Below are 14,074 nucleotides of genomic sequence, written 5' to 3' on the forward strand. Positions count from 1 at the left end.
ACTCTAAAAAGATTCTCCTAATGATGAGATTGTGCAGAGAGCAGTGCAAGTGTAAAGCCCTAAAGTCAGAGGCCCTCATCTATGAACTCAGCTAATGGATTTCTGCCATCACGATGAATCACAAAGTCAATTTGAGGACAGAATCAGGACCTGGGCAGAATTTTTGATCAGTGAAATCCCAGCTTCATCCTACATGACAGGCAACGTGGTCCAAAGCCACACTGAACATCCAGGAGCAGCGTCGACCTGTATGAGGCACCACGATCAGGACGTCAAGTGGGCTTACGGCTTCCTCCTCCAAAGCTGCACTCCTACAGGCTGTTACTTACAGCAACAGTAAGTACAGGGGGCAGGAGTGGAGGTAATTCTGGAAATTACACATTGTGACCTTTCTTGCATGTCTGGATCTTCTTCTGCAGTTTCTTTTAAAAATAATAAATAAACAGGTTTGCCAAGCTCTTGTCAATCTCAAAATTGAGACAGTATTTCACATAATTTCAAGAACAGATGTCTTCACTTTTTTCTTGAAGAATGCAATAAATTGTATTGCTTTTTTCCTCTTTCCTTCTCTATTTTAAGAGCAATACAGTTCATAACTGTCTTCTACATACCAGTCAACATCCATCCATGTTCCACTCACAGCTCAATTCCTACCCAGGAAACACTAAATTTTGTATAAACAAGGGAAACAATAAAATAAAATGTTACAAAATCAACACAAAATCAATATATTTCCTGACAGTGATTTTGACAAAAAAACTTTTCTAAAAGTAACTGCAGTCTTTAAGCACAGAGAGCCAGAAGTCTGTGATATGAAGATGAGGATCAGAATAATCTAAACTGATGTGTTGGAGGGAACTGCCCCTCAACTGCACACTGAGTCAAAGATGCAGAAGTTAATAATAAGCCAGTGATGTTACAACTGGGATTTTCAGGAGCCTTCTTTGCTTTCAAAGTTCAAAGGTGATAGAGAAATCAGAATTCTGTTTATATTACTGCCAACTTCCCAAGTTACATTAAAGACCTCTCTCTCTAAATATGAGCATCTGAACAAGATTTCCAGACTCAACTCCATTCTCAGCAATTAAAAGGAAGATTATAAAGCAACAACGGTGTCCTCAAACTCTGGTTCCCATCAAATAAATCAGCTTCAATGCCAACATTTATTTTACAAGATAGAGGGGAAAAAAAATTGAAGTTCAATTCAGAAAAGCAGCATAGCATACAGTTCATTCTAGAAACAGGATTCACGTTTCTAGAATAATTAACACTAAATTAAAAGCATCAAACAGATTTGAAGAAATACTACTTAATAGGGCATGTTATCAGCATCTGCAATTCTGAGTTTAAGGATCTGAAATACTTAAATTGCATAAAGGGAGTATATGCTTGTGAAAGGTTTTCTACTACCTGGTCATATTCCAGTGCTCCTGGGTACAGTGGCCATCCAAGAAACAGCTCTGCAATCACACACCCTAATGACCACATGTCTATGGCTTCACAAAACGGCAATCCCAGTATGATCTCTGGTGCTCTGCAAATTAAATATGGTTATTGGATTTTTTCCTCAGGGAAAAAAAGGCATTTCAACAATCCAATGACAAAAACATCTGTTACTTGAAAACACAGGCTAATCACTTCATTAAAACCATAACATCACAACCTGCACTTCTCCTTGTCTACATAACCTGCTGCAAGAATTCAGTCGCTCTGAAATGTTATTTATCAGTTTGCTTCCCATGTACACAAAAATAAGCGATATGCCTGAAAAGGAGAACACAATGGATTCAATGTTTTTGTCTTTCCTCCAGCACGTCGTGAGCGATTCATCTGCTCGAAGCTGTACACCTGTAACTACATTCCAAAGAAAATACAGCCGTTTGTGTCAAAGCAAAACAACAAAATTTTATCTGAAAACACATTGCAAGCCTCTTAACTGGAAAGTACACTCAAGTTACTTAAAATATCAATTTAATTACATAACTGTAAATCCCTTACGCTCTCTAATTAATACAAGGTGAGCCATTCTTAAACTGCTTCAATGACACCGCTGCACTAGCTAAACACATCAGGTCTTACTTCTTCCACTTAAAACAAATGTGAATTAAACAACAGTGCTGAAATGTATTTCTCTAGTCAACAACTAGAAAAATTGGTATTGACACAGCTGGTAAAGGGCTTTTAACATTTCTGTTCACGTTGAACAAAACTCAAGTATTCCACAGACATCAGTTTTAATTACATTTGCTCTTTTTAAGCCTTCCCCCCAGTTTGTTCAAGCTATAATGTGGTTTAGTTTTAAAATTACAATCTGTTGTTATCTTAGCATGTGACAGAGCAGCGCGAAGACAATTAAAACCAACACAATAATTCACATTACTGGGCTGAACGGCAGCATTCAAGCGATCACGTTACAGGCTGCTGAGAAAAATCCTGACTGCTCATCTGCGTAAGAGCTTATAAATGCTACACTTCAGCACGCGCTGCTGTGCCATTTTAATACTCCACAAACAAAACCACCTCTTACTCTAATAAATTCCCATACATTTAATTTACCTATAACAAAACACCCTTCAGTTCACGGAAATGCACTGTCTCAGGAACAAATTCCTGTTTTCATGCCATACTGGGACAAATTCCTCCCTCATGCTGTACTGGGACGGCAGCCAAGAGCTGAACGATCTTCTTGACTTCTGATACGCCCATGACCCAAAAGCAGCAAGTTTGGCCAGACACATACGTACATGTACCTATGAGCTCAGTCTCCAGGCCCACCTGTGCTACAGCTTAAGTCTGCCAAATTCGGCTCCAGAGAGAGACAGATGTTCATCATGGGAAAGGCTCCTGAAATTCTGCCCCATCTTTGTCCGGCAAAAATCCCAAGGCTTCCGCTATGGGAAAAATGTGAGACCTTCCAGTGGTAAGAAATGGACAGGGCAGGACATTTTGTGAAAAGTTAATGCTTTCCATTTGTGCCGATGCTTCGCTCCTCGCTCTGCTCGCAAACCACTCTGGGTGCAGTTACATGAAGGACAAGTCTTGTCACCAGCAGGGAAACTAGAGAGGCTCAGTTTTCCACTGTATGCAAAGACTCGGTTACATTTAACTTCTAGAGCTTAAACATGTATTTTTGCAATGCAGGATCATGACACCGCACTAAGTATTAGCTAGTTTTGTTATCTGAGAAATAAATTTAATATATCCACATGCCAAAAGACTGGAAATAGCAGTAAGAAACGTCTGCATTCAACTGTTGGCCGGCTGCCCCGCTGCACCCTGTTGTTACAGATCCCTGTGAAAATATACTTCCTTTTGTCGTATTGTGTTACAGCGCCGAATAGTTAATGAACATACACAGAGCCTATGGATACAGCAGCTTTAACAAATGCTTCTGCTAAAATAAGCTCTTCAGAAACCTCTTATATTTACCCAACAGTTAATATGTGGGCTGTACAAAAATAGCCACCGTCAGTCAGTCTGTCCCTCATCTCTTTTGAGGGATAGGATTGCAAATAAAACAAGGATACGGGCAGATACAATGACAAAAAGCAGAAAGCTTTTACTGTATTTCCAAACGTAAGCATCCAAAAGTTCTTCGTGGGCAAGCAGCAGCTCTGCAATCCCGCCATGAGTGCCACAGGCACGGAGAGGCCAGAGCCGTGCCTCTCACAGCCTCCCAGAAACATCTACTCCATACAGCCACAGCTCCTAGGTGAAAGTCCCGAAACCCCTCTTTCTCCCTTGGGGCAACACAGCTCAATTCACCTCTCCTAAAGCAGGCTTTTCAAACGGTGGAAATACTCACATAGGTGGGAGATGCAAATGAGTATTTGCTTCGGCCTCGTTTGGGTGGTAACACTTCTACTGATTGCACCACAGATCACAAATGTACATACTATCCCACGTATATCTTGCAAGCTTACAAGGAAAAAAAAAGCACACCATTTCTTTTATTAATTGGCTTAGTGATCAGAACTCCCCATAAAGTGAGTGAGGTTCAGTGTTAGCCAGCTTGGAACAAAGCAACAAAATAAACAAATGTGAAGAAATGTGAAATAATAGAGGATTTTCAAAAAGGCAAGCGCGAAACAAAAATTCAGCTGAGCAAGAACTCCTCCAACCCTTACACTGGAGTTACAAAGAGAAAAGATCAAGAATCAATAATACCTCGAGACAAAAAGTGTAAGAAGTCTAAGCCATTTCCAATTATCATTATCCAGAAAACACTGGTCAGAACTCTGATGTCAAGCAACTAGTAAATGAAAAAGCTAAAAACCAGCAGATGATGTACAAAGAAGAACAGTATGAACTACAATAAGACAGCTTCCTAGCACTGCTCGCGCATGTAAAATTCTGCTGAATGCAGAAATAATCCTCCAGACGTGTTCTCACCGAGGGCCTTGCAGCAAGCACACCTCCTCACACATCAAAGAAATCACAATCAAGACGTGGCAGATTTTACTTTTCCTTCTCTTTGGCAGCACAAGGGCTGTTGGTACCACTGCCTGCCACGTGGCACTGCTGTATTTATGGCACACAGAAATAGCCCTCCTCCCCTCACATCTCCCACTCCTTTCAACACATCGCGGTTCTTTCCAAGACCAAAACCTTTAGCCATCAACCTCCGCACTGGCAGCTGACGATAACAGGTCCTTATGAGGAAAGCAGAGTCACTTCCTCTCCCCAGCTGCTACTTAATATTCCAGAGATGCTGAACACTGGGAATTCTGGCAGCTTACCTCTTCATTACCAGTTTCACAGCAGCATTCTTTTGCAATATTGCATTTTAAGTTTGAAAACGTTAAGTACTCTGAGTAAAGAATTTAATACTGCTTCTCCATAGATTTTGGCTTCTACATATTTGTATAGCTGAAGGCAAACGCAGACAACATTTCTAACATAACAACATCAGACAAAACACATACTCTTCTCATATAAACCAAACATTACTACCCCTTCTTACCACTGTTTCATTTCACAATGCCTAATAATTCAACAGCTCTGGGTACAACTCAGTCATCATTATAACAAATACCAATGCAACAAAAGTCATCAAAAGGGCAGCACATTTATCTGTTTTTGTTTTTGTTTTTTTGGCTAATGAGCCATTCAGAACCATCTTATTGATCAAGTGAAAGCAGGTGGAACTTACACAAGTTCAACAGTGACTGAAGTCAAAATGGATTACAAACCTGGCTTTCTGGAACTACAACTACTTGCAGAATGCAAGCCTATACATTATTAGAGTTCTAAGTAGATAAGGGTTGTGAGCTGTGTCATCCGTATAAAGAAAGGACGTCTAGGAGAAGAGCAAAGAGTAATTAGATATAATAGTAGGCACTCTAACAAATACTCTCACATCCAATTCCTCTGCAATACCAGTATATCATAAATGGAGGAGTACAAACGTTTCTGAGAGATCTGCAAGAGCATAGCAAAGATTCTGGGCTGGAGGGATCATAATCAAATCATCAACACTCGGTTATTTAAAAATAACACGAGTACAACTAATAATCTGGTGGAGACTGAATCACATAATAACAAAGTTTGTGCATGATGAAGGTTCTAACAGCTGGTTCTTCAGTGTTTTTGTGATGGACTTCAGAAGGCATTTCAAGTATGTAATTACAGCAACACAATAACAGGCAGTAGTGCATTCACGGTGTACAGTAAAATACTGAAAATTAATGTAAATCATTCATTCATTAATGAACTCAATAATAATGAACTCAATAGTTCACAAGTTATATCCAGACCACTTTACAGATTACTCAAGAAAAATATATTAAATTGGGACCAAAAATAATCAGGCTATCGGTACTTGTTTTTAAATGAGAAAGACATGAAACTAGTGATATCCCCTCACCTTGAATAGTGTGTGTTCACTTTTGAATTGTGTTCAGTTTTGGTCACCCCCATCTGAAAAAGGATGCATCAAATAGAAAAGACGCAGAGAAGGATAATATCAATTAAAGAACTGAAGAGACTCAGGTAAAAGAAGAAATCCTGGTTAGAACTAAAAAATGTCAGTGAAGAAATCAAGTCACTCAAATTACATAAAATAACGGAAGAGAAGCAGTCAAGTATTTTAACACCCTGCCTCATGTCAAACAACCCAGGGATCCCCCGCCTGGGAGTTATTAATTGAGATTAATAACTGATGCAAATATAAATATACTGTTGTGGGTTTGGGTTTTTTGGTTGTTTTCTGTTTTTTTTTTTTAAAGCCAGAATTAAATTAGCCTTCGAATCATGGGCCACTATTGTGGTGGAAAATGTATACAGTTTTAAGGAACAGACTGGCAGAAAATAAGATCCCCAACTGCTCTAGCCCTTAAACAGTAAGGTTCATACAACACAAGGTTCTTGTTGTACCAGCATACAATAAAACTAGGTAGAAGTAGAACCTTCTGCTATAGTAAAGTTTCTTGAACAAAACATCAGATCCAAGGATCTGATGTCATACGTATTTCTTGTTTCCTGCATACTAAAATTACTACCATTGCACAAAGATAAGAGTTACTCAAGCTATCCCCTTAGACTGAAACAAAAAAAGTGTTCGCCCTTCTTCATACCTCTTTAAAAGTCACGTTACAGGTTAGAAGTTCACTAAATTAGTTTTAAAGCCAAACCAAACCAGTCTCATAGTTCAATTGTCTATTGTTTTTAAGCCCATTTGGATGTCAGAGTACAGACTGGTAGTGTTGTCTTAATGCACTCCTGGTCTTTGAAATACTAGCACAGTACACAACACCAGACAGATAGACAGCCGAACAACTAGTTTTCCTCCTAGCCCTTTAGAAGCATCGTTGCTGTCAATCTGTAAAGCAAAACTTCATCTAAACATTTGCAGTCTGGCTTTCCAGTGCACTTTCAACTATGCATAGAGTAGACATTAGGCAGCACATAACCAGCAAGTTCTGATTATTTTAACTCTAAGTTAAGAGGATTTAAACTGAGAACAAAAACATAAATGCTCAGAAACAGACTTTGTGCCTTTTACACGGTAGGAAAGAATCAAAGATATTCCTTTACAATTCAGGGCCACGTCACCACACGTCACGAAAGACAAGGAGGACAAATAGGCGCAAGAAGAGATGCGAAGTCACCCCTCATTCACAACTCCATTCCTCCTTTGAAGGAGTGCTGGGGAACAGCAGGCTCTGGCATGGCAAGAGATAGCGAAGACAGGAGGAAATGAGTCACTCTATCTCATGCAAACTTCTAGGGGTGCATTATTGCTATGGCATAGTACACAGCGTTGCACAAAAGGAATTTTAATTTCCTGACAGAACAGACTTTATCTTATCACCAAACTTCTCCATAAAACGACATAATGTTAAATTGCTAGAGAGTCCTCCTCGGCACCACAGCCTTCCACCACTGCATCGGTTACATATACGTATAGGAACATAACATTTGATTAATATGCAACTTTGAACCTTGACTCTGAGGAGGAAGGTTTTTAAATCCTTTCTCTATGTAACTACTGAGAAAAAAGAAACAATCACTGCAAAAGAGAGTTGATTTAAACACAGGGCTCAAAATCAAGAAGGGAGAACAAGAGAGAACAGGAAATCAAAGCAGAAACTAACACATACATCTTAGGCAATTCAAACAGAACAATGCTATCCCACTATTCTTTCCCAGCATTGAAGAATTCTGATCTGAAAGTCTCATAGCAAATTTTAACTTGTTTGATGCACCTTCTGCTACCAGCTAACAGAACCGCTACAGATAACATTTAGTTATTCTTTTTAGAGTTTTCCAGTTGAGAATAACAAAATAAGAGGCAATTTCAACTGATTCTTTCCCACTTATTCACCATCTCTAGTGGAAAGTGATTTTATTAAAACCAGAAGACAGCTATGCTTCAGCCTTTCTCACAATTTTTCCTCAGCATGCAGCTTACTAAGCGACTTATTTATGGACTTGACACACTGAACAGCTTTCAAATTAAATGAAAATTAAGCAAAGTAGATACTGATGTAGCAATACAGTGCAGAAAATTCCATGAACAGAGAAATTCTTCAGGTGTTTTACTGGTGAATGATGCCTGCAATTCAATACCTTTTATCCTCATTTTGGATAGCACAGTGTCAATATGCAAAATACCAACTGGGGTTACCTACCTCACAGTGTGCTATTGTAAGAGTGGAGGCTGGCAAAGGAAGGTGCCACCTGGACATTACCTCTGCCTTTGCCAGCAGCAGGCACCTACACACAGCACTCAGCTCTTATGGACCACTTGAACATGCTGCCTGCAGTGCATGATTGAAAAGATACAAAAACCAATGCTTCCCCTTTCAAGAGAGAGGTTCCCTCATCTCCAACCTTCCTATGGAATATGTTGTTACATACGCAGACCCTCAAATTGCGCCCAAGCAGTGGAGCAGCAAGGATGCAGAGCCGCCTCCACCTGGGCAGAGCTTGACTATGTGCATATGCACACAGCAAGAGCAGCAAGCATGAGCATTGCTCTACAGCACTGAAAAAGCGTGGAAGAAAAATTACAACAGAGCGGTCTGGCAGATTTGAAGGCTTCATAAATCAGAGTGCACTAAGGAAAAGCAAGATCTTAACTCCCCTCCCTTTGTCTTGTTATTGATTTTGTGGGAGTACAAAGTGCTATTGCCATAAGAGTCTGCATGGACTTGCAGTGTCCAAATATAAGCTGCAGATATCGAGGGCCATTTATTTCTTTTTTTCTCCTCTCTATTTTAAAATAGGATTACCAGTTTGGCATAGCTCAGGTATAAAGCCCAACAACACAAGGACATACAGCTGTTGTGTCAAGAACCACGTGTGCCTTAACGTTATATTAAGTGGCTAGAAAACAAAACAACACAAGACCAACTTCTGCAAAAGCACTTGCTGCTCTGATATGGTGTATAACCAAGATGTTATAATCACAATACAATTGTGTATAATCAATAGATATCAAGATGTTATAATTGCAATATAATCAAAAGAGTAAGGCAAAGCAAACAAGGATCACAAAAGAGAATAAGTAGAAGAGCTTACCCTTGGGTTGAGCTCACTAGAAGATACCAAAGAGGAGGATCTCCAGAAGAGATCCTTCCCCTCTGGTAGCCAGCTCTTAAATAGGTCCAGGAGGGGTGCAGCCTGGCTCCACCCCTTCCGGCAGCACAGGTGAATTGCCTTCACCTGTGCTCCTCTGGCTGACTCATGGCTCACCTCAGGTGATCAATCAGAGGTTCAGGCCGTGACTCAGCAGTTCCCATACATATGGGATCTGAATACACTTGCACACGTCAGGCCTGCAGTCCAGCCAAGAGGGCCACAAGCCATTCAGGGAAGCTACTCTCCTGTGGGTATATTGCACTGGGACTAAACAAGCCACAAAGCTATCTGAAAAGGTACAAACATCTTCTACTGTCCTCCTCTGTTGTGAACAGATTCTCACTGCTGATGTGCACCCATCGGAACGATGCCTAGTGATAATCTGATGGAGCTTTGCAACTGATTGACAACATTTGACTTAATTTTCATTGTTTGAACTATAGAAAGCCCACCAAAAACTGATTTCATGTCATTTATCTGCCTTGTATTTGGAGGTCACTCCGTATTCATACAAACTACCATGTTTATCTTATTTACTTTCCTAATAACATTCTACACGGTACTGGAATATGAATTTCACTATCCACCATCCTGCCTCGTAAACTGGAGGTTGTTGCCCATGATGCAATCTGTCAGGAGAAAAGGAAGTTGTAATTTCAGAAAAAATGTCAGTTTTTTTCAATTACATACATTTTATGCAGGAATATCGGACTAAAGAAATTGTCAAATCAAGAACCAGCACCAAAATTGTAATCCCAGGAAACAGACACAGTTGTTAAATTGCTTGGTTTAAAAAGAAAAGCAAGTAAACAACTTGTGGAAGAAGTTATCATTTAAAAAGGATTGTATCAGATTAACATTTGATCACTTAATATTGCAGTGTACAAAGTATAGACCATCCAAAAAAAAAAAGCGTCCAGCAACAGGAACTGATGCCGCAGTTCAACAGATCCATGTCCTGTTTCCCAGATAAACAGAACACCAAAATCCATTTCACTTTGGATATTCCCCTGTATAAAGTATTACCTAGTCACTTAATACTCAGGTCAGCTGCTAAGCGGAAAAAAAAAAAAGAAAAAAATGAACAGAAGCATCAGTTCAGTTATGGCAAAAAAAAATCCACAGAGCAGCAACTGGGGCAGGTGGGTAAACACACATGAAATTAAATCTGCTTTCTCAAGGTTACCCTGGTAGAGGCTTTTTGGTGAACAAAAATATTCTGAAACACTTTCAGGTCCCAAGTCTACTGCTAACACATATATATATACCTAGCACAACTTTTTATTCTGATGTGTTGACCCATATAAAAAATGCACAAAAATGCTCTCAACATACAGTATACAGTGATGTTCAGCAACCTCTGTTTTCAGTTGTGTAATCCTGTACTAATTTATGATGTTCTGGCAAGCGAACAGACTGGATGACCTGGTAAGTTTTTCCCCTTCTAGTTTCTATGATTAGATCTCTGGTGTAAAACACGACACCATCAGAACAGGCAACATTCTCACCGGTGTTTTAAGTGATTCTACAGGCATAATCACATGGAAATACTACAGAGCTTAAGCTTTTGGGGCACCAGGATAAGAAACTCACAGCATTTTAACAAAACTGGAAACCTGAAAGGATAATCTTTGCTCCCCACGCAACTAAACCTACAGACCACCAGCAAGGAAAAATTATACAAGTCTATTTTTGTAGGCTAGACTGTAAGACTTCAGCCTTCCAGCGCATCGCATCACCTGCTTGCCAGCGTACCACAGCCCACTGAAAGAACCCATATTCAAGTCCTCCATGTATTCCACCCCAGCCTTGAACCCAACCAGCGCTTGGTTGTTTGGCTTTTTTCCCCCATTTTTTGCTCTCTGTAGATACTTTGCTCTGTTTTTCCTCCCTCTTTTTTCTTTCCCTGATATCACATTTTAATTTATTTGTCCTTTCCTGTTGAAAGGAGAGCCACTCTATTCTTAGAAGAGTTTCAGATCCTAAAATAAACTGCTTAACTATGTATCCATTACATCCAGATTGATGTCATATCAGAACCTGACAGCATGCTGCAACAGGAATGCGACTGCACAGAGCCCAGCATTTCTGCAGGCTCTGCATTGCAAATTATTTTAAAGCAGCATTACATACAAAAACTCAAGGCACTCAAACGCTAAAGCACAAAAGTTTTCTTAGCCATTTCTTCTTCTCTCTACACCAGTGTTCAATTTTCTTAGCCTTCAGCTTTGATTTCTCTTTTAAAGAGCTTCCTGCGTGACCCCTAGCACCAAGAGCAGGCCCTCTACAGCCACACCAAAGAGGAATGCAGGCTAAACTAGAATCCACCAGCCATTACTTTCGATCAAGTAGAAAGTTATATTTTGTTCTCATAGCAAACGAAGGTTAAAAGCAAACAGCACAGTTTAAAGAGGAAAAATAGATAATAATGGCACCTTGATAATAAATGGATAAAAATGGGAGCCTTTCATTGAAGCAAATGCAGTCCAGGACGCCAATAATTAGGAGCAGCTCGTTACTTAGGGCTAAAACCCTCATTCTGTTCCTGCCACAGACAGCCATTCACCCAACAAAAAGGCACACCTTTTGATGCTATCAGCAGAAGCAGCAAGGATGGGATCCTCAGCAAACAGACTGCTCGTGGCCTGTTGGCTCCCCAGGAAAAAGGAAACGCACACTATCTTTCCTGCCTGTTCTCCGTGCTTTGAGAAAATATGACAGAGAATTTCACAAGGCTCTGCAGGAAACTCTGCTGCCCAAGTGTGAGAAGCAATAAACGTTTCCTGAACTCGGGGAAAAAAAAAATAGTGGGACTTATTTCAAGAACATGACTGTCCTTTCATTAAACTATTAAAAATGCATTAATATAATACAAATAAGGATTATGAAGTGCTCCCAAATATGTACCAAACCAAGAACAGACATAAATACCACATAATAGCTGTAATCCATTTAAATACCATACTATTTCAAGAGTACGCGCTGGCTTCAACTATCAAATGACCAGCTCCAAAATACAAAAGCAAAACATACCATCGAAAAAATTTACTGAAAATACCAACTGCTAACACAATCTGCAAAAATAAAGCCACTGGGAATTCTCCCTATTTCATATGTAATATCAACCTTCACTAAACCCTAATAATCACTGCCCTAAGGGCTAAGGTATTATGGGAATCTACGCAGTAGGAATATTTATTCCATTGAAAAGATGAAAGCTGAAGTTAGCTAAACTCCTCTGAAAAGGTATTTGTGATTTCCCTGGAGATGAGAGGGATTTACCTGGTTTGTTTGTAGCATTCAGGAACTTTCCAAGGAAAAGCATCCAAGCATTTCTTTTTAGCATCCAAGCATTTTCTTTTAGTCCCAGAAACTATTTTCAGATTACACTGTCACATGACAAATTCATACAGCGAAGGCTTAAAGGCCAGCCCTGCAGCCCAACTAAAACAGCAGGAGTCATTTCTGCAGACTGCCAAAGAAAGCCTGGTCCAGCTGGGCTCTCCAGACCACATCATGCCTTCCACCTCCAGCCCAGCAAATGGTCCCAACAACCTCTCCTGGACACAGAAAAAAGCTGCACAGCACTTTGGTACCATACACATATTCCTGCACTGGCACCATCATCTTCTTTGGTAGCAGCCCCAGGATGCATCCCTAACAAAGGTGTGAGCACAACTATTCTGGCTTGCACCCCTGCTTCTCACTAAAGTGAGGCTTCAGACACCACTGGCCTTGTTGTGCCTGCAGTAAGAGGGCCCATGTTTCCTCTAGTGTCAAGTTTATGACATTTCTTTAGTTCTATTTGTTCACCGGTATTGGCCAAAGGTTGTAGGTGAAATCAGACAGGATCACTGCCATCATCTCAATGGGGTTCCTATATAACATGAAATTTCCCCCAAATAGCTTGTGTCAATGTTTATCTAATGAAATCTACATTTCAAATCTGACAGCAGTAAAGAGAGGAATTTTTACTGACTAGATTTAAGAGATTACAGTCTAGCATGAACAAGCAGCAGAGCAATATACTCAAGGAAAACCCTAACAGTAATTCCTGTACATTTGCTTAGGATTATCCAGAAAGAACTGCTGTCAAACAACTTTGAAGAGGCTCTATGAACAACATGTATGTTCATAACCTAAGATTATCTCTAAGCATACAACCATGAAGAAGTTGCAATACTTAGGAGCCCTACGCAGAAATAACTTCTTGAGAACAGTTAGAAAAAAGGACAAAATCAAGAGACCAGAGACTTAGAGACCAATAACATAACTTTATGAGGAAAAGAGTCCATGAGAGAATAACGATAAATATGAGTACTTTCATTAGTCATTTGAGAACAAGACAAGATGAGTGACTTACCCTTTTCGATATTATTTTCTGTCTCTGAAGCTGTAAATACCCTTAGGGAAATCAGCCTGCAGTATGATCTAGGATTGTAGACTTTTGGAAACGGAAAATAACTAAAAATAACCGACTGGGAAAAAAAACAAAACCCAGCAGACCTCCAAGACAAGCTGCTTTTCTTTCTTTCTTTTTTTTGAAAGAATGCTAATTTGAAGATAAAAGTCACTGTAGTCTACGAAACCTGCGCCAGGGATTTGCCATGTCTTGATATGATATGGAGAGTATGTGAAGACAAAAAGCTACCGTGGTGAAGTAACAGGGAAAGAGGTCTTCACCTACTTAAAAACCTCATCTAACTGTTTGGGTGGGTTTTTTGTTTGTTTTGTTTGTTTGCTTTTTCGTTTTTGTTTTTCAGGGAAAAAGCAGGAAAAAAAGACAAAGAAAAAATAAAAAGACAAGATAGTCCTATTCCAAAACAGAGATCATGACAATGTGCCTACCTTTTGACGTTGTCCCAGGATGGCCAATGTAATACTGCAGCATTCACTTTAATGTTTGCTATGTGTTACGTATCTATAAAGTATTATGACTACAAAGGTGGTTATAACTCCATAGAATGAAAAGTAGTCACACATATAATTG

At 39.7% G+C, this 14,074-nt stretch overlaps 1 protein-coding gene across 4 annotated transcripts in view; it reads right to left on the minus strand.

Annotated features, from left to right (window-relative positions):
* HIPK3 (homeodomain interacting protein kinase 3) overlaps positions 1 to 14,074 on the minus strand; it is a 94,285-nt gene that overhangs the window by 18,692 nt on the left and 61,519 nt on the right. For all 4 annotated transcript variants that reach the window (XM_048949655.1, XM_048949658.1, XM_048949656.1 and 1 more), the window contains exon 3: positions 1,411 to 1,534. In XM_048949655.1, the coding sequence (XP_048805612.1) occupies positions 1,411 to 1,534 (124 nt within the window). The remainder of the gene's footprint in view (positions 1 to 1,410; positions 1,535 to 14,074) is intronic.

Source organism: Lagopus muta, chromosome 6 (assembly GCF_023343835.1).
Source record: "Lagopus muta isolate bLagMut1 chromosome 6, bLagMut1 primary, whole genome shotgun sequence".
NCBI lineage: Eukaryota > Metazoa > Chordata > Aves > Galliformes > Phasianidae > Lagopus > Lagopus muta.